Source organism: Nelumbo nucifera, chromosome 1 (genome assembly GCF_055504915.1).
Source record: "Nelumbo nucifera cultivar China Antique chromosome 1, China Antique-T2T, whole genome shotgun sequence".
Taxonomy (NCBI): Eukaryota; Viridiplantae; Streptophyta; class Magnoliopsida; order Proteales; family Nelumbonaceae; genus Nelumbo; species Nelumbo nucifera.
In genome coordinates this window covers 2478432-2500403 of record NC_142649.1, presented here as the reverse complement: position 1 = coordinate 2500403, position 21972 = coordinate 2478432, and the positions used below count along the sequence as shown (strand labels likewise).

Genomic DNA, 21972 nt, shown 5'->3' with positions numbered 1-21972 from the left:
TGGACAAGGGTTTGACCTCATGATCGAATTATTGAAATTTTGTTTTAGGTCCAATTCAGATCAATAAGAATATGGACCAATTTATTTTGGATTGGCCCAATCCAATAAATATACAGACCGTCCCAATCCGATTTGATAAGGTTTGGACCAGATTGGATCCAACCCAAAACTGACCGATTGACATCCCTACTTGTACACACCCAGTCGTCATGAACAACCTTTCTTTACCAACTCCTCCCAGCACTGCATGTTGTTCGGAGTCAAGTTAACAAACATACCAAGTATAGGCTAAACCAGTGATGGTCTTATAAAAATCCCATGGCTTTGAGTCCTTATCCATGGCGTACGGGCCTAGAGTGTCTTCAAACTTGCTTGCCTGTTCATGAACACTTCCTCTCAAGCCATCTTACTAACGCAACGATGTAAGGGAGGATAGTAAGCAGGAGGATATGGTTTTTGAACAATCCTTTAACTGTAAGTTTTCTGCAATAACATTAGAACATAAATCTCAGCTGCTCTCTGCAATTTTATTTCCTTTTTTTTTTCTGAACTTAGCTTCCATTTGATTATGGTGTTTGGGGATTCTTACCTTTTAACAGTGTGATGTGATTGTGAAGAGGGAAATTAAATTAACAATAAGAATTCTAATGAGCATAAGTTCTCCCAACATCATAATCAAGATCGAAACAAGAGGGGGTCCACTCAAGACAGTGTATCTAATAAGAAAGAAGAAATCTTAAAATTAATCCACTCACAAGTTACAATAAACATCCAACTTTACAACAATTACAGTCGCATATGCCTCCCCAATACTATGTAGTAATTAAAATAAAAGAAAAACATATGCCTATCTCTTGAAAGGCATCTTTATGCTCAATTTACTTCCCACCCCAACTCCCTGTCAAAACGAGCAATCAAGGATTTGCAGAAACAATGGTGTTAGGGTGTTTAGTCACAGCAGCCAGGATGTCGGTGTAACCCACCACCCCAACCAAGACATCCTCACTATCAGCCTCAGTCACCCAGACATGGGTTGCCCTGTGAGACAGCATCTGTGCCATGACAGCAGCCAAAGAACTCGTGACTTTGCAAGTCAAGGGTGTACTCCTCCCTCTGTACATGTTCCTTCCTACAGCAAGGGTTGCGATTGTTGGATTGGTGAAGAATCCTATGCTTCTACTACAGAATTTCCTAGGCCTTAATCCTCCACCCCCACTTCCATCCTCGCTGATAGTTGAGTTAATTGGGAAATCAGGAAGAGATCTTGGGGATGTATTATCCTCAACACCCATTACAAACTGCCCGGCTGACAGGTTTGCCAAGGCCCAGGCAGCTGCAAAGTAATCACATTTCCATAGCTTGGAGGCTGAGATCTCCCCAATGATCTTGTACTGTCCCTCTGGTGTAAACTCCACAACAGCCACTGCACTGGGATCTGGGGGAAGTTTTTTGGTGGCATTAATGGCAGGGGAAGAGGCCTCAAGAAAATAAAAGTTTGGGTTGATAGCCCCAAGATAAGAGATGGAGGAGAGAGGCAATGGAGCAAGAGCACCAAGGCATCCAATAACAAAACGGATCACATCCTCTCTGGACAGGCAACAAAGCTTGTTCTCACGAACAGAGACAGAAGAGGAAGAGGAAAGCCGATTGCTGCTTGTGGCAGAGTTGCTATTATCAAGGTTTTTAAGCCACTTGCCATTGTAGAGAATTGAGAAACGCTTGCTCATACCTTTCCATACCACGCTTTTTGGCACAAGGAGGCGTCTGACTCCTTGTTTCATCATCTCCAGTGCATCAATGAGTCTTGCATTACAAACAAGAATCAAGAGATATTAATAGTGTAGAATGGAAAGTAACACCATATTCATTGTCCATGACTTAAAGAAAGTTTTCCTAAAAGTTACAAGAATGAGGAATTGTCTACATTAAATCTACATGTCATGATTCAATAAGAATACTCTCATATGGTTGGGCACTTTCAACCACTGTTTTGGGTTCAGATGGGATTAACTATAATACACAGTAGGATGTGGCTTTTTTGTAGGATTCAATCTGACACATCAAAAATGTCCTGCCCATATGAGAAGTCATTCATTCTACCCTACCAATTTGATACACAAAAGGATTAAATCACATAGGGACTGGGAGCATTGAAATTAAAACATTCAAAACAAGAATAATCTATACTGTCAACCAAAAACAGATGACTTCAGATGAAAAGAAAAGAATTTCAAATGCTAGATATATGTTGAAATAGACATTATGACACCATTTGAAGATGGTTTAAATAGTTTTCTTGACTGGCCCAGCACATGAGAAAGAGTCAATAGAGTTCAGAGTTTTGTCCTGAGCTGGGATATGGTTTATTTTCCTCTAATTGAAAAGGGTTTGCATAACAGGAAAACATATATTGGATGAAAAGCAGCTTCTGTTGAAAATGCAGTGGAGCAATGACAAGCCATTTTGTCCTCTCTAGTTGATGCAATGACAAGTCAGTGCCTAGATGCTGACTAGTCAATGAGAAGATATGTTCTAAATCTAAAATGTTGATGTAATCTCCTATAATCGTGTCCCATATTCATTTTCTTTTCTTTTTTCAAAAAAATCTATGTGCCGGAACTTTATGACCACCAGCATAGATTTTTACCAGCAGATGTCGAGCAGTCAATGCTTGTTGGCATAAGCTTTCACAACAATGTGCCAATAAACATCTATGTCAGCGGTTTTGGAGGCCAGCAGTTTATGACCACCGGCATAGAGCTTCTTTGAAGAATGAGAATGAGCAACATGGGGCATGATTATTTTTTCATGCTACAAGTTACCTCAATTTTTGTATCAAGGGCTGATTTGTCATTCTAAAAAGAATGAGGCCCATGGCCAGAATTTTGTAACCAAACGCTATAATGTTATTCGTTCTTGCCCAAAATGAGTAAGAATTGAAAGAATGAGGCCTAGAGCAGCAAACTAAACATGACCTTAATTGTCCTAAGCAACTACATGAGTATCGACCAACTAGTTACCGATGCAGTTAGTGTGGCCACCAACCAACTAGTCAATCAACTAGTTGACGACTAGTTCAAACTTTAAGTCCTTAACAAAACTGGAAAGTACTTTGCCGAAGTCAGGACTTAAGAGCTCATTAATTCTGAATGGAGTGAATGTTTTGGGACCAAGAATTTGTCTAGTCAGCTCATCCTAAGGTCTGTGCATGGTGGCTTTTAAAAATAAGAGCTGGATTGTTATACTTAAATGGAGTTACAAAGTTAATAGTTCATTTTGGGTTGAAGGTGGTTCTAGTAACCAGAAGTTGATATGGAGAGGGATTTTTCATTAGACAAAAGATTATTTACTCCTGCCTAGCTCTTGTTAGGTTGATCTCACCATTATGTTGCCACGTTGCAGCTTGCACTGGTCTCAATCATTGGGTGGATTTGTCCAATATTTCCACCTTGATTCACAGCTCTTTCTAAATTAATCCACCATGGGCTATGAAATAACATTATATGCAAGAGTATTCATTTATAAGTGGGTAAAGCTGATTTATTTATAAACGGGCCCAACTATTACTTTAAATATGTCTTTTTATGGCTAATTGTGAATCATGTGATAAACTGTCATCTTATTATGATCTCCTTTTCTTCTTTCCTCCTCTTTATTTCTTTCTTCTTGACCAAAGTTCTTGAAGTGATTGAAAATGGATTCAACATTAAATAACTGGAAATCAAATAACAAGCAACTGAATTGGGCTTGTATTTAATGGGCTTTTTGATAATGGCTAAAGTTTGATGAGCAGAATGGCTTATTGTTTTACATTTCTTTTAGCAGATAAAGATTTTAAATAATAAAATATTTGAGGGTATAATAATCAACCCAACTTCAGTTTCAGCCATTAAGGAGCTCATAATCTCCTTACTTAATTAACTAAAAAAAGCAATAAACCATTCAGTTCAACCACTTCAGTTGCTATTAAATGTATCCTAAGAGATTTTTAAATTTGAAAATCCTGTTGAACGCCTTGAAATAATACTTTTTCTTGGGGTTGTTTACTAGTGAGGGACAAAAGGAATTGACATACATTCAATAGGAAATTGGTCAATAAAGAACAGTTGCTGGTTGATCAATAAAAATGTCCAAGTCTTTGTGGCAAGAGTGGTCATACTTAAATGTCCCCACTTCTTTTTGGAGAAGTGAGAAAAGTTACCCAGCCTTGTTCAAAGAACCGCATTCTGTTCTTGCAAGAATTCATTGGTCTTATCAGATGTTGAAGAAAAAGATGCTAATGGATAGAAGCATTACAGACATTAAGTCCCATTTGTACTAGTAATTGTTTGAGATACCTTTTAGAACACTGAAATCTAATCCACAACATTTACACCGTGGGCAACAAGAATCAAGGTTAAAACTGCAAGGAAGAGTTCAAAGTTCAAACAGGAAAAAAATGAAGCTACAGTAATGACGGTCTATAAAACAAGATACATACAAAGTTAAACCATCAATCAAACAGCTGCACAACAAGGTTTGCTACAAGCACAGAACAAATATCAAAAGGTTGATCAATGAGCCCAAATAGAGTAAGGACATAAAAATCCAAGAAGAAATCCATAAAGAGATGAGAATCAGGTTGAAAACCTAAACTAGAACTAAAGCTGATACATGAGCATGAATAAATAATCTGCAATAGCACTGAACAGAACGGAATGGCCAAACAGGATTGTTCAATAAAGTGATGAAGATCCAACACAGAAAACAAATCAACAACAGAGAAACCAAACCTAAATCAAGCCACATATCACCGAGACGCATCAAACAACAGATGGAAATCTTAACGAAACAAATAACATGTGAGAAAATCAAAATTCATCCAAACTAACAAAAAAAGGACTCCACAAGCACAACAGGGCCACAATCACAAGATCACCAAGAGAAGTAACACAAGCACAGAAAGGTAAATAATGAAGAGTAAACCTACCTAGATCACCAGTACTCAGAATTTTCAGTTAGACCTTACTCCGATCACTTCAACCCATCAAAATAAAAAGCAGAAAAAATAAAAAAACAATTGAAAATTAGAGAAAAAATACTCACCTCGTTCCAGGATCAACCTCCTTCAATAGTGAACTATTCGGCACCACGACCTCTGACACCGGAGTCTTCATTGCTTTCTCCTGATCCTCCAAACATTCTTCCCTCGAGAGAAAAGCAACTATATCAAGAGAATTAAGAATACCCACAAACCTCTGCTGCCTAATCTCTGCATTTTCCACCACACTCTTCTGGTGCCTCCTCTTCCACACAGGAATTCCACCTTCCGTGCAATCACTGATAGCTCGAATTGCCGATTCAACCGTCTCCGTCTCTAGAAACTCGACCAGCTCTGGCTTCCCGACCGTTAGATCACCAACAACGTGGTACAGAAACACCGACGCCATGAAATGAAATCCACCTGGCTTGCAAGCTATAAAAGGGAGTGCAGAAAGATGAGCAGCAGAAGAAAACCGCCAATGGGTTTAGGAGGGTTCACAAAGCCACTTATGGGAAAGAGGGTTGGCGGGTTCACTGAGCAGCAGACGATGGGATTGAGAAGGCTAAGAAAACTGGCCATCGAGTGAGGAGAAGGCCCATGAAAGGTAGTTGAGTTCTTAAAAAGGAGAGAAAAGGAGGTAGAAGAAGCGCAGCCTGCGTTTTTCTGGGGTTCCGGTACAGTGTAGGAGATTTAGGGAGAGAAGAACAGGTGGAGACTGGAGAGAAGGATTGGGATGAGACGAATTAAGATATGGAAACTCTGAGAGATGATTGCAGACGCTATTTTTCATATATTTTGCTGACTTATTGGTTCAACCTTCCACGTGCAAGACAGAGACAGTCTCTCTCTCTGCTTTATTTTTTGTTTTTTATCAATTATATATTGATCGGAGAGACACCTACCGAAGAGCTTTGATCAATCAAAAATCAAATCACTCCGTGAATTTGGAATTTTGGATGAATACCACTGATTGCACACCCTTCTTTATGTTACCGGTTGATTGGCCGTAAGTAAGCCCGTAAGTTCTTCTGTATCATAGTGGAATAAATAGAATGCACATCTCACCGTGCATTGGGAAATCTCCCATACTTATCATGGAGATGTTCCCAATAAACGGGTGGGAGGTGTAGTACATATAATTTTAATTATAAATTTTTGTTTTCGAAAATTATAAATCCTGGAAGGCTGGAAACATGGTTATTAAACCCACAAATAGGGGTGGCATTTTGTCAACGAGTTGAGTTTTTGACGAGCTGTTCGACTTCGATTCAGCTCGAATCCACCCTTACCCGAAAATAGGGGTGCAAATGGATTGGTCCGAGATCCGATCCTATTTCTTCGAATTCGGATCATTCTATTTGTATCGGATTCAAATCACCCTTTATCTGATTTGAGAAGATCGATCTGATGTATACATATTTATAAATATAAATAATATATATATATATATATATATATATTCATCACCAATATTATATTATTGAGGGTCATCCTGGTTGGTAATTTACCTATTTTTGCAATATTTTTTGAAACTTGAAAAATCTTCAAAAACATTGATGTTTGACACTTTTTTCTTACGTTTTTTTTTTACATATTTAGCACTCTATGAATGATTTTTGGAGTTTTAGAGTCATTTGGGAGGGGTGAAAGAAGGCTTTATTTTTTTATTTTTTATCTTTTCCACAGTGTATCAACCGGTACTCTACCGATACACCTCCTATACATGCCTGATACAGTCTGATATGGTGGAAAAAAGATGATACAACCAATTTTGAAATTTGAAACCTTTGGTCTTACAAGGTAGGTCCCATTGATTTTCTTAAAGCCAAATTCTATGTGGGTCTCATAGGTTAAGGATGTAGTGGGTTTTATCTCTTTGGAGAGAAAACAAGATAGGGACCTACTGGAAACAGGTTCAATGATCTATACAATTATGGTAATGATGTGCATATAAGAATGATGGATGCAGAGCCACCAAACTCTCTACATGGACCGAGCATATATGGTCCTTGTGACAATTTCATAAACCACATACACAAGCAATCATCAAAATACTAGAAAACAAAACAAGGCTTTGGAAGCCGAAGCCCAACGATGTTAAAATACTATCAGCCCATAATAGCAATTTAAAACTTCTTTGCATACAAGTCCAATTGCAAAAGGTAGTTCAGCCCATATGCTAAGGTATGATTGAATTGGGCTAGTTATGCTTTAACTTCTTCAATTGGGTTTCTAAGCATGAGCTGAATTGGGTAACATGTTGGCCCATCAAAAACCTAGTTTTTTAGGCCTTTTTAGACACCTTTAAGTAGTGTTCATGGACTGTTAACAATTTGCCATCTTGGGATGAGCTAATAAATTGGTTGTTCTAGGTCAAATCAGCTTAGGGTTTGGTGCTCTAACACCTCATCCAATTCCATGTATATGATCTGAATTTTCACAACAATAAATCAGCAATAAAACATAGATAAAATAGAAAATAAACATAATCAAATTATGCTAAACCAAGGCTTGGAGTTTGGTGATCAAAATTGAAGAGTTATCATGTTAGGGGTTAAATGTAACTTGGGATAACTAGAGATGACCCCTATTTAGTGTTTCACTAAACATCCACTCATTGTAGTTGGGACTAATCCTAATAGTATAGACAAGTTGTCGTATTAAATCAACATTACAATAATATCTAAATTCCCTAATTTCATTAGATGGATGAGAACACTCAAAATTAACATAAATCTCATAAATATCCGGTTTATGGGGTAAATTATAAAAACATAGCTAAACATACATGAAATAACAATATTCTGATTTCATTCATTAATAAATATCAAATTACATTAATCTAGTTTGAGTTGAGGGCATGTCCTGTCTAATACTATATTGGGATTTATCAATTCAGGTTGGCCTTTTTTCTCTTCCATTAGCATTAGTCTCAATTAATTTCTTTTCTTTACTTTGTTATTTACCTTAGAATAGTTTTAGGTGTATGCATCTTATTATTGTCTCGTGCTCATATGACTCTAAATTAAGGACCTATTTGGCAAGTCTTTTTGGGAAGATATTCTAGTTGCTCTGAAAGTCAAAAGACGCATTAAGCTTTTGCATGAAGATCTGAGCAGCTCGAAGCTAGTTTGGCAGATACACATCTTTCCGTGTCTTTCTGCGCAAGAATAAAACACAAAAAGCTTCATTTGGAGCTTCCCGAAATCAGCCCAAAATGGACTTCTCACGTCTTTTCGATGCTCTGATTTTTGGCAGGTAGATCTTCCACAAACCAAACAGGAATAGACCAAAAATTGGTCTGCTTGGCTTGTAGACAGCCAAAAGACCGTGCGGAAAAAACACGCTAAACAAGCCCTAAGTTTAAGTATAATCCAATGAATAGAAAAGAGTCCCTTTAGTTGATGATGCATCTCTCTCTCTCTCTCTCTCTCTCTCTCTCTATCTATCTATATATATAAAACAAGGCAATGAAGAAATTTTCTCCTTTTCTCCTTTTTGAATTTTTTATTTTTTTATTCCATGTCATATTTGAAACAACCAATGAGATGCACTTTCCCAATAACCTAAATAGTCACTTCTCCTAAAATTTCTCCTAAACTACCTCCCCCACTATCCCCCACTTTCTCCAAAATTTTCTCTAATTCCTATTTATCTTCTAAATTATCTCTAATTCCTATTTATCTTCTAAATTATCTCTAATTCCTATTTATCTTCTAAATTATCTCCAATTCCTATTTATCTCTAATTTAGTATGAGGTTCTCTCCTAAATTATCTCTAATTCCTATTTATCCTCTCCCCTACTTTTTATCTATATCTATCTAATGAAAATTTGAATTAAAAAATTTAAGATTTATTTAAATATTCTAACAAAATTATATAATAACTTTGAAATATTTATTAAAAACACAAAAAATAATTTCATATTTTTACCAAATATATCATGAAATTATGTACTAACAATTTAAATTATGATTTTTTCTGGATTATCAATTTAAAAGTTTTTTCAAATATTTAATAATATGTAATAGATTTAAAGAAATAAAATAAAAATAACAAAAAATTTAAATATTTTATAGAATATTTGAATATTTAAATAACTAAATTTTTATCATAACTAGATTTTAAATATCTAAAATAACAAAATTATGTAATAAATTTAAAAAAAAATCTTCAAAGTAGAAAAATAATTATAACATAATATTTAAATTAATAATAATTTAATATATTATAAAATTAATAATGAAGTTATGTAATAATAGTATAAATTATGATTTTATGGATAATAATTTAAATATTTTACATATTATTTAAGTATTTAAATAACTAAATATTTTAAATAAAAAAATATTTAACATAACTATATTTTAAATAGTTAAAATAAAGAAATTATGTAATAAATTTAAAAATTATAAAAAGTAGAAAAATAATTATAACATAATATTGAAAATAATAATAATTTAATATTTTTACATAACATTGTAAATTACTATTTCACTTATATCAAGTAATAATTAGAGAAAATAACTTTAAAAAATTAATATTTATTAATAAACTCTTAATCTGTATTTATTATATAATTGTATATACTAAAATTAATTTTTATTGTATTTTAGTAATGATTTGTTGTTTTTTGTGATAAATGTATTTTCATTGATTATGTATAAATTTATTTTGTTTTGTTATTTAACAGAAAACTTTCAATAATTTTTGGAGATTAAACTACTTTTATTGAAAATTTCAAATTTAATTTATTGTACTTATTATATTTCTTTTATAACTTATTGATTAATATTTATAAGAGATTAAACTATTATTTGAGATTATACTATTTATTGATTAAGCTAATATATTTTTAGTACTTATTGTATTTTTTTAATTATTGTTTTTTTCATTATCAATATATTTTCAATAATTGTGTATTTTTGCTATAAGTTTTCAATAATTATTGGAGATTAAACTATTGTTATTTATCAAAGATGAAACTACTAATTTAGCTGAAATTATGAGTGTTCATGAGTTGGTTCAGTTTGGTCGTAGGCTATTTGGCCAACCAAATTGACCTAGTTAGGTTGGGGAGTCGGTCAGCTGAAACCGACTGACCTTTTGTGAAAACTGACTCACTCAAGTTGTATCGGTTTGGGTCGGTTTTTTGGTTTGGTCAGTCAATTCAAAAGATTTAAACTTAAAAATTAAATTTAATTTTAAAAATTATAGTGAAATTATTAAAAAATAAATTTAAAAATTAGATTTATGATATAAAACATTTTAGTCTAAGAAATGTGGGAAATTTCCCACTTTTTCATATTAAAAATTATATTTAAAATATAAAATATGAATATATATCCATAGTTAGGTTGTTTGATTTTGGTCGGTTTACAAATGACCAAAGTGAAACTGATCTAACTTGGTCGAATTGGGAAATTTTTGAACAAAAGTTGACCTAAAATACTAAAAAACTGACCAAACTCGGGTTGAGTTGATTGGGTTGGTCAGTTTCATTAGTTTGACGAATAAACCTAATTGAAATTAATTATTGTTAATTTGTATTATAAAAAATTACTAAAAGCATTATATAAAATATGAATAATTATTAATTATTTAAAAAGTTGAAAATATAAAACAATTGTATATACTCTTATGAGTTCACATCTACGCCCCACAATTTCCCATAGCATATCCCCGTCGTTTATTGGGAACATCTCCCAATGATGACATCATCAGTTTCGGTACTATCATCGAGAGATGTTCCCAATACACGGTGGAGATGTGCTGCGGGACATTGTGTGGCGCATATGTAAAATCTACTCTTATGTGTTTCTATTAGGGTCATTTAATAGAACACACGCTATAGTTTTAAATATTTACTTAAACCTACCTTATAGTTTTTATTTTACTAAAACATCCCATATATTTTACCACTTATTTACTTAATCAACCTTTCATTAAGAAGTGTTTGTTTTGTTATTAGGCCCATGATTTTTTATTCCCAAAATACCCCTAACACTTTTTTTGTACATAAAACAAAATTGACCAAATATAGCCAATAGAGTGGTTGCTCGTGTCTTATTAAGGGCAAAAATAGTATTTTAATTATTATTTTCTCTTGATTAAATTTATTTAAAGGAGAATTAGGGTCAACATTGTCATTTTCCACCGTCATCTAATGAAAGTTTGATTAGATCCATTACAAATTATAAGTGGTGTTTTAGTAAAATGCTAATTATAGGATAGGTTTTAGTAAATCCATGAAACTATAAGGATATTTTAATAAATGATCATTTCTATTATTTAACTTTTTGCTTAATAAATCCTGTGCATGGCAGGTATCCTGGCCAGTGTAGAATTATAGTAAAGTAAATGCTCTTTCTCTTCACATGCATGCTCATGTGTCACGGAAGGATTATAATTAAATAAATTCTTTTACCTTCCTTATAGACATCTAGGGCATGTAGATTGTAGACTAGGCTAAAAAATTGGGATTTCGATAATGAAATCCTCTCCCTTATTTTGCTCATCGTGGCATCTAAATTAAAGATTGAGAAAAAAAATACGAGAAACCATTTTAAGTGATATAATTGGGCACTTCCCTTCTTTTCTGAAATTTTCTTTAATAAAATCAAGTAGTAGAGGTCAGTATTTCGATTCCAGGTAGGTAGGTGTGGTGCCAAACCCTTTTCACACTTGTCCAGTTGTACCATAATAATCCTTTCCTACGCTAATTGAAGATCCGTTATGGAGTTATTTCCATGATTTTGAGACTAAAGTTACTTTTCAAAATCATTCTTAATTCTTCCACTTTCCTTCTTTTATTTCCCATGTAATCCAATTATTGTTGCCTCGGTTGTGTGAAATTCTTTCGTTTTTTCAATGGTGCATTTGGTTGCTGTGACTGGGATGAGAAAATGGGAATATTTTTATAGGATTCTCACTTTCATGCGTTTGGTTGTTGTGATGGGATGCAAAAATGTGGTATGCGGTTTCTAAAAAGTTAGGATGTGGGGTCGTGCTGATATGGTGCGACCCCGGTGAGAAAGAGAAAATACTGAAAAAAAGATATCAGGCTGTCTTGATTGTGAGTGGAGTGAGTCGATATCCAGCCAAGGTAAGGCCAGATCTATAACCCCTAAACCCTAGTGATTATTTTCTTTCCCTTTTTTGGCTTTGCCACTCTCTTTCCCGTCGGTTGTAATACACGGTCGTTCGCCGACTAAACGCCATTGTTTCCGGCTGTATCAAGCTATGTTTTTTAACATATCTGCGTGTGTACATTGTAGATCTAACATGCTTATCCACTTTCATGTATTTCCATTCAACTACGGGATATTTGATCTACTTATTTCCCTGCTTCTCCGCTCTGCATCTGATGCTTCTTTGGTCTGTATCGTTACGGGTCTCTTCTCATGTTTGTTTGAATAAGCATCTTCCAGATCTGGCGTTTTCTCGATATCTATACTGTTGTATATCTATTTCAGATCGTTTTATTTTTAGAAAACAAACATAGGAAATTGAATTTTAATCATACTATTTCTTGAGAAACAAACACTAAATGCAAAAAATAGGAAAAAATGACCATGAGAGAACTTGGGGTGGTTTCTAGCTCTTGGTCTTATGAACCCCCACCCACAAACCACAGCGCCCCAATATTTAAAATCCAAGGATGACATGCAGCTGGCCCATGGCTTTTAAGGTCTGTCATCAAATTCCCTTGCACAAGTATGTTTGATTGTTTTTAAAGCTCACATTTTTTTTTTATATGAAGCAAATCAAGCTGCTGATTTTGTTGTTGGCTTAGGTCGTGATGGTAACCCAAGTCAAATTTGACTTGTCAAGTGGGCTTACCTCATCATCATGTAACCCATTAATTCATTATTTTTCTTTCAGTTTTTAAATTTGCTAACCTGTGCATTGGGTTTGATGCTTGCCCGGTCTTTGAGTGGATGGTATTACCATAGTGCTGTCAATGGGTTGGATCTATCCGATAGAACTAATTGGACTGAATTGGTTATGTCGTCAGGACTGATTTTTTCTGTTTCAAACTGATTCAAAACCCAGACCAATTATATAGTTAATAATACATAAAGATATATATATATATATATTTGTTTATAATTTTTGTTACATTTTATTTTAAAATAGCAGATTTTATAAACAGTGCATAAGATAATTGTAGTTAAAAATACAAATTTTATCAATGATAATTGTTGTTATCATTGCTCCATATATAATTGGGTCCATATTGTTCGTATTAATAATTTGAACGGGGCTGTACACCAACCGGACCTGACCCATTGACAGCCCACTTGAGGGATTTTACACCAGAACAATTGACCTGCTGGAAATTTTCCGAGTTAGCTAGGGATGTTATCTAACCCCATGGAAAATCACAGTTGGGTTTGGATTCAGTTTGTCCAGTTTGACGCACTCGGGATTTTCTACTCATTTTTCCTACCTTCTTCTTGTCTGCTGTGAATTGGAGTCATACATCTCTATTATGAATTGAGAGATGTGCGACTCCAATTCACTGCGGGTAAAGAGTGGGTAAGAAAAGTGAGTAGAAAATCTGGTCTCTGTTTGACGTGTTACAATCTAGTTTGCAGTTCTATCTTTGTAACGAGTTAGGATCTTCTGCCAATAAAACACGTTCCAACCCTCTAGTTACTAACATGATCTAACACCACACATCTCTTCATGAGACTGAGACCCATCATGTATGAGATGTGGCGGTGTTAGATCATGTTGGTAAAGGGTGGAACATGTTTTGTTGGCAGGTGAACCGGATTCCTTTGTAACCACAGGAATTGTAATGGCATGCTGATTGCTCTCTAGAAGAACTGTTGAATTTATGGGATTTCATCAAGGGTATTTTTTGAAAAATCTTATAAATGTAGTATTGTCCTTATGTGTTGTAATCTCAGCCATTGGAGACTGTTAATATCCAAGGGCTGGTATCTATTAGGTTTTTCCTCTTTTGTTATTTCTTTACTTTGGAGAAGAAAAAAGGAAAGAATGACAGTAACCTAAGAGAGAAAAGAGGATTATAAAAGGAAAGTCATTATAACTCTATTAGAAGCTTTTATAGTGGATTTCTTACTCTTGAACATTCAGAGATATAAGCCAAAGAGCCAAACCACATAAATCTGATGTGTTCTTTTCATCTTTTTTTCTTTCCTTTCAAGTTTCTACTCATTGTTTTCAGCTCTTGTATGTATTTGTTATGTTTGAATGAAGTGTTCCATTAGCAATGTTTTTTTAACTCCAACTGTAACTCAGTTGGTTGAGATGGAGTTCCACAGCTATGGGTCCAACAAAGCAAAACACAGTACTCAAACATGGTGCTCCTAGTTATTTGAGCCTCTCAGAGCATCGTTTTGGTTTTTTAGAGATATTTCTATATTCTATTGCATGAGCTAAAACAAAGTGTCGTTCGGCACCAAGTAACCAATAAATTGTTTAATTAGTTTATGGTAATTTGATGTATACATGGAATGGAAGTGGAATGGCCAGCATCTGATGAGGTGTATATATGAATCCAACCACGAAATGACTAAGCAAGCACAATGTTGATATTTCTGACGGAGTAGCATTTCATTCAATTCCTAGTATGGAAATCTGTAATGCCAAAGGCAAAAATGCATAATTCTTATTCTTGATTTTAAGATGGAATCAAATAAGAGAAAAAGCAAACAACAAAAAGCTACTTTTATCTCTCTCCACTCTTTGTTTGCTGAAGTCATGAAATCACCACCACTACTACCAAGTACAAACAAGAAAACAAATATACCCTCAGAAGAAAATTTGTGTTTTTAATACAATATCCTGTGCCAATTTGAACCCTCAAACATGCAGTAGTGGGGGAATTGTGATTTGCTTCTCACATAATGCTCCTCACACCTGCCTCACCCCACATGTGAACTCACAGTATATATCCCACTATGTATTGGAAACATCTTCCATGAATAATAACAAAAGAGTATGGGAGATGAGAGATGTTCTTAATGTGCGGCTGAGACATGTACATGCTGTAAGGAGCTCTTCATGAAGAGCAAATTAATCCCACAACACACACAAAAAAAAAGTAATAATAATGATGAAATACACCTAAGTGTTAGGTGGTCGAATTCGGCTTCGGTCAGTGCAGCGTCCGTTGGAACGGCCTTTACAGCCTTACATTGGAAATATCTCTGTAGTTATGTGCTTTATTTCATTGCAAAGTTGTAAGAGGCTAGCCGGTCGAACGGGCATAGTTGCGGTCGGATCAGTGGGTCCCACTCTGGTCATAAAAAACATTGCATTTAAATCCCAACCACAGAAACGCATATTTGCATATTATCTGCAGAAACATATTATTGGAGAGGAATATGTTTAGTGGGAAGTGATGAGTTATAAGAAGGAAAAATTGTAGACAACAAGCTTGTGTTTTTGACGACGCCAGAAGATTGGAATTTATTCTATATTCCCCTGCAAAATGTTCTCATCCACAATTTCTCAATATAATGGGAAGAATATTTAAGCATATATATATATATATATATATATATAGATATATAGATATAGCAACACAAATTAAATTTCTCAAATATAACGGGAAGAATATTTAACCATAGTAACCCAAAATCATGCTCTCCCCCTTGCAAATGTGGTTAGGAATAATCTCTGGAACTCATTCCTTATTCCACACAATTACACAGAGAAGGAAAATGATTGTTAACAACACAACAACAACAACGATTGGTGAAAACAGCACTAACGTCTCGTCTCATGTCAATAAACTTCACTTCATTTGATGAGAATCCACTGCAAAGAATCAATGCACCCAACAAGCTTAGCTAGCTATCTCCAATTAAAAAAATGCTGTCTCAGCTCTATAGATATAAATATGTTGCTGAGTGATAATAACTATACTTCACACAGACTTCGTCTTCCCATTGTTAATTGCTTCTCTCATTCGATTTTATCGATTGTTGAAGCTAATATTAACAATCAGGAGAAGAGAATGATAGGGTTGGAAGATGTTTACAAGGTGGTAGTGGCCATGGTGCCTCTGTATGTTGCCACAGTTCTGGGTTATGGCTCGGTGAAATGGTGGCACATATTCACTCCTGATCAGTGTCAAGCAATTAACCGACTTGTTTGCTACTTCACCCTCCCTCTCTTCACCTTCGAATTCACTGCCCACATCGATCCTTTTAACATGAACTATCTCTTCATTGCCGCCGATGCCATCTCCAAGGTAGTCATCGTCATAGTTCTCGTCTTCTGGGCTAAGTGCAGCAGCAAGGGGAGTTACCCTTGGTCCATAACCAGCTTTTCTCTCTCCACTCTCACCAACTCTCTGGTCGTAGGGGTCCCTCTCCTTAAGGCCATGTACGGCCAAATTGGGGTGGATCTCGTCGTGCAATCCTCTGTGATTCAAGCCATCGTATGGCTCACGATTCTTCTCTTCGTCTTGGAGCTGCGCAAAACCAGGAGCGACACTCTGTCGTCCATGGCGACCAGCCTCGACTCTCAATCTCATGTGGTTTCTCTCGAATCAGCCAAGGATGTCCAAACAAATGACCACGTTGTTGAGGGCCTGAGTACTACAAAACCTTCCTTCTGCTCTGTAATGAAGATTGTGTGGCTGAAGCTGGCTCTCAATCCTAATACATATGCTAGTCTCGTTGGCATAGTCTGGGCTTTTGTCTCAAACAGGTATATATATATATCACAAGACCATAATTCTTTTAGGGTTCGCACTTAGAATCAATATATACTCTATTTTCAATGGGAATTAGAATCAATTGAAATGGGAATGGAATTCCAATTCCACCCACCCAAACAGTTAGAATTGGAATGGGTCATTCTAATTCTAATTCCAGACCTTAACTTAATATGATCTTATTGTCCTTGTTAAGCTGAGTGAATTCAGCTCTTGAAAATTAAGAATAATTAATGGAGCTATATATCTTGTCTAATTGGATTAGTGGCTAACATATATATCTTTAGGTGGCACATTGAAACGCCAAGCATCATGGAGGGATCTGTGTTGATCATGTCAAGAGCAGGGACAGGCACGGCCATGTTTAATATGGGTCAGTCAAATTTAATTTCCCACTTATTTTTATCACAAGTTTTAATTCAATTGGTTTAATAGTTTTTCTTGTATAATCTGACGATTGGGTCTTCTTCTTCTTTATGGCAGGAATCTTCATGGCGTTGCAGGAGAAGTTAATTGCTTGTGGTCCGCCCCTAACGATTTTTGGAATGGTATTGAAGTTTATTGCAGGACCTGCTGCCATGGCAATAGGAGCCATAGCTGTTGGTCTCCATGGTGACGTCTTGAGAGTGGCCATCATCCAGGTAATTCATCTACTTAGACCCTCTAGACTCTATCATGGTTCAAAGTATTGATACACCTCATAGTCCGAACAAGTAATTCATCGAGCAATCCCCTGTTGATTCAGGGATCAGTTTTAAGCATGTTCATTTTCTGAAAATGGTCAATGTCCGAAACACTCATTTAGAGTTTCGGACAGCCCTCAATACATATGATATGCTAATACGCCTAATACAAGGCATATTGTATCAAAATAATGTTTTTTAAAATAAAAGCAAATTTTATAGTGCAAAAATTATATGTTTATATGATTTATGGAACATGGTTTCCTAAAAACAAAACATGAAACTAAATAATTTACTATTTTTTTTATTAATTTAATATATATATATATATATATAAATTTTCCAAACTTAAAAGAGTAGGGGTCCACATATCAAGACTTTAAAGAGATCTACGTGTTAACCACCTAAAACTCTAGTATTCTCAAATGTTCTTTGTCCACAAGCTCCACATCCTATTAGGGAAAAGAATGTCAACTCTTTAAATTACATTTTTATACTATATGCTTGAAAGTTAAGACAGTGGTTGGTTTTGGTTAGCCTCCTCCTTTGAGATCACATCTGCGCCCCACAACATTCCAGAATACATTTTCGTCGTGTATTAAGAATATCTTCTGATGATGACATTATCATCATTTTTAATATTATTATCGAGAGATATTCTTAATACATGGCGAGGATGTGCTGTGGAACATTGTGGGGCGTCCTCTTGTGGGGTGCAGATCTGAACTCTCCTCCTTTGCTTATATTGAACTTATATATATTAGCTGTCCTAATATCTGCTAATATATCCTTAATTTCGAGTGTGCATCCAAATAAAAAAAAAAATAAATAAATTAAGAACCCAATATGGGCTGGGTGAAAGGCCCAGTACTAATAGGGAACTAGCTATGGATGCAACTTGAATTAGGTACTTGGGTTTGGTTGTAATTTTCTTAGATTTCAATGGATTCTAATCTGAACCCGAGTCCTAAAGTTGAAAATCTTCAAGTCCAGTAACCCAGTTTGCACCTTGAGGCGCGTTTAGGTCTAATCTAATTTTCTGGCGTTAGAGAAGTATAATATGAAAAGGTGAAAACAGTCCTCTTGTTTTTACAATGAAGAAATGAGAAACTGGGTCGCATTAGAGTTCAGATTGGCGCCCCATATGTCCATATACATCTTACCATGCATTATAATTGGGATGTGCTGTTGGATGCAAATTCAATTTAAGGTTGACGAATCTCGATGGGGCTGGGTTGGGGATCATTACAAACAGTTGAATATTTGGTTCGATTAGGGTTAAAGTTTCAAGACCTTTGGGTTGATCTAATTGATATTAACCTGACCTACCTTGTCTTATTTCCAGGACCCATTTATTACTCAATTTCTAACATAAACTATAGGCGTACATCTCAAACATGTTTCAAACTTTTATGAGTTCGGCTTTTGTCAGGATAATGCCCGTTTGAGTAACTTTTACAGCGCCTTACATTAGAAATATCTCCGTACTTATATGTTTTATTTCATGGAGAGATATTCCTGATGCAAGGTTGCAAGAGACTGTTGGGAAGATGTGAACACAGGCTTGTCCTAATTGAAGCCGATCTCAGCTTTTATGGGGTGATATTTGAGATATGTGGCTATAGATCAATAGATCATGTTGGGAGCTATTTATACTGTGGGTAGCAGATCGATTCCCTTCCACCCCTGCCCAATACACATTATTGTGGGGTAGTCTGCTACCCCACAAGACACTACCCAACACACCACAGAGCAGAACACCCAGAACATTTGATGGGGAGATATTCTGGATGTGTGGCCGATCCGGTCACATTGTGAGGTGGGCATGTATTGATAAACTGAATATATGCCTATTCCAACAAAGATTCATCCTCTAGAAAATCTTTTTTCCCTTTATATGCACAAATTCATCCTTCTAACCTATTAGTCAATGAAATGTTTTCCCTTTTATATGCACAAGTTTTTGTGTTTGACATGGTTCATTGGTTTGCTGCAGGCAGCATTGCCACAGTCCATAACCTCCTTCATTTATGCAAAAGAATATGGGTTGCATGCAGATGTTCTTAGCACGGCGTAAGTTCTTCAACCATTATCCTCATCAGTTTATGGTTATCTTGTTTAAGGGTCCGTCTGGTTTACAGTTGGAATTGAAATTAAAATCCTTTAAAATTGGAATCAGAATGATTTATTCCTCCAAATAAGAATCTGAATGGAAATTGGAATCAGTTGAAATGAAATTTCATTCTCAAAAGATGAGGAAATGTCATTTCACCAAGAATGGAAATGGGATTCTGATTCCACCCAACCAAATAGTTGAAATCAGAATGGCCCATTCCAATTCCGATTTCAGACCTTTATGCTAATTTGCTATGAATCAAATGGGCCCTAAGAATACCTCTCTCTCAGCTTCTCACTTAACTGGTTTCTTCAATTGCAGGGTGATCTTCGGAATGTTAGCTTCCCTTCCTATCTTGGTTGGATATTATGCGGTTTTGGAGTATTTAAATTGAATTTTCTCCAATACAACTTTTAATGTTTATAGGCTTTTAAGTTTACTTGGATAGATTTTGTTTTACTTCCCTGTCTGGATCAATTGGAAATAGAATAGTTCCTTTTTTTTATTTGTTGTGATTCCTAACAAAGTGTAATTTTCCTTTGTTCATCCTGAGCTCAAAGCAGGGAATTTTGAGAAATCAAATGAATGAAAAGTATTCACCTACGTTAATTAATTTATATCAGTGATACGAAACCCCTAAACGTGATCCACTCTACAGCAGGTTTATCGAATTGAGCATTTGAATAAGCTCAGTGATTGGTGTCCAATAATCTATGAACTAATATATGAAATTTAGTTTCCCATATTCTAGAAACTAGAAAGTATTTCATGTCAGGCTAAATCCATTCAGCTAATTCCCAAGCTTTATACATTGATTTAGGCTGCGCTTGGCATTTCTTACTTTAAAGACTTGTATCCTTTTTATAGTTAAAAACTTGATGTTTATATAGGTTTTCTTAAATGCAAGAAGGAGATAAGTCCTTAAAAGAAGGAATGCCAAATGCAGTCTTACATATCTTAATTAATTGCCATAAATTAAAGATTTCAATTCCCCTATCTGCATGATTTGCAAGGAAATGATGGGTATTCATTATAAGTGCAAACTGCACTGAAGTCCCATAAATCTAGATGTCTTCACAAACTTGGATAGAGATCTGCCAAATGTTTACATTTTTTTTTTGGTCATTACGGCCCCATTTGCTTTTTGATAAGTTACTTACCTGGGTAAGGAAACACTTATCCAAGTAAGTAAGTGCATTTATCCATTTTTTGAAGTAAAAATAAGACAATGATCGTTTTAACCATAAAAAATCATTATTAAAACGGGTAATTTTGTTCTATACAAGTGTTGACAACTTTTTTTCCATTTGGAAAAATTACCCACGTGGGAGATGGGTAATACCCAGGAAAAACAAATTTTCTATAGACCCTACATAAATATAGAAAAAGAACATAGGTGTAAAGTTGAATACCCAATAGAATTAAGACTGTTGTCAGTAGAGGCATCAGACTAGATACAAAACCCAATTAAGAGTGATCCGAACCTGATCCAATAGGGTTGGGTCAATGTACTTACCAAATAAACAATGATATGGTCTTAATCCTAACTTGCTAAATAAACAATGGTAAATCGATGCTGATTTTTTTTTTAAATCACTACCATATCGGAGCCACCTAAACACGGGAAGAATGAGTGCCGAAATTTTTGTTTGATTGGTCAATTTTGGTGATTTTTTAAGAAATTGGCAAAAAAAAAAAAGATTCTTGAAATCAACAATTTTCAGGAACCACCATTTTTTTTGGGTTTCCTGATTTTCATCTAATTCTGATTTTTTCAGAATGACTAATGGGATACACGTGCATTTCACGTGTATGTTTATCATATTATTGCTAAAAGAATATATTTGAATTATTATAAAGTAATTTTCAAGTATGAAAAATAATACACAAAAAGAATAATAGACTGTGGGATCTACTTTGTCCAAGCTACTAATGGACTATTATGACCTGTCAGTTGTTGTCCTCCTTCCGTGAGACTTGTAGCACCAGAGGGAGGTAGAAGAGGAAGAGGCAGAAGTAATTAGGTCCGCTAGCGAGTTTTTATTTTTTGCTTAATTTTTCATGGTTTAGGGGGTGATTTAGGCCTCTTTAGGTAGGATTACCAAGGTCTTTGTGTTTGGGTGTTGTCTTTGTTAGGTCTTGTTTGTTGGAGTGGCTTGTGAGATCTTCTTTGTCTCTGTTTTCTGCTTTTCATATATGTTTTGTATACTTTGTTTTATTTTCTAATAAATTTACCTTGCCTTATTGAAAAAAATAATAATAATAATAACAACTCAATTCTTCATCAATTTATAAACCAACTCTAGCTTATAATAAAAAAATTAAGATTATAAGCTAATCATCAGGATGGGGACCAAGCTAAATTGAACCAAACAATTAAGATTGAAGTTGTGGAAATTTACTCAATTTGATTAACTACTCATAATTTGACATGCTTTACCTGATTAA

General features: G+C 35.0%; 2 protein-coding genes across 2 annotated transcripts; one reads left to right on the top strand and one right to left on the bottom strand.

Annotated features, from left to right (window-relative positions):
• Positions 1-715: 715 nt before the first annotated feature.
• Positions 716-5874, bottom strand: CBSX6 (Cystathionine beta-synthase (CBS) family protein). The gene is made up of 2 exons (XM_010270024.3): positions 5086-5874; positions 716-1803 (listed from the first exon to the last, which is right to left on the bottom strand). Exons 1-2 carry the CDS (start codon positions 5427-5429, stop codon positions 915-917), a joined length of 1233 nt encoding a protein of 410 aa, XP_010268326.1. The 5' UTR covers positions 5430-5874; the 3' UTR covers positions 716-914.
• A 9970-nt stretch (positions 5875-15844) lies between these two features.
• PIN5 (Auxin efflux carrier family protein) lies at positions 15845-20031 on the top strand. Its single transcript, XM_010270025.2, has 5 exons — positions 15845-16718; positions 17013-17098; positions 17209-17366; positions 19405-19481; positions 19846-20031. Exons 1-5 carry the CDS (start codon positions 15904-15906, stop codon positions 19916-19918), a joined length of 1209 nt encoding a protein of 402 aa, XP_010268327.2. The 5' UTR covers positions 15845-15903; the 3' UTR covers positions 19919-20031.
• Positions 20032-21972: the final 1941 nt, after the last annotated feature.

Excerpts from the sequence above, each read along its gene's own strand:
- CBSX6 (XM_010270024.3), bottom strand. The coding sequence starts at position 5,429 with ATGGCGTCGGTGTTTCTGTACCACGTTGTTGGTGATCTAACGGTCGGG. Across the intron at positions 1,804-5,085 it reads GAGGTTGATCCTGGAACGAG|ACTCATTGATGCACTGGAGA; the intron begins GTGAGTATTTTT and ends TTGTAATGCAAG.
- PIN5 (XM_010270025.2), top strand. The coding sequence starts at position 15,904 with ATGTTGCTGAGTGATAATAACTATACTTCACACAGACTTCGTCTTCCC. Across the intron at positions 17,367-19,404 it reads TGAGAGTGGCCATCATCCAG|GCAGCATTGCCACAGTCCAT; the intron begins GTAATTCATCTA and ends GGTTTGCTGCAG. Across the intron at positions 19,482-19,845 it reads GCAGATGTTCTTAGCACGGC|GGTGATCTTCGGAATGTTAG; the intron begins GTAAGTTCTTCA and ends CTTCAATTGCAG.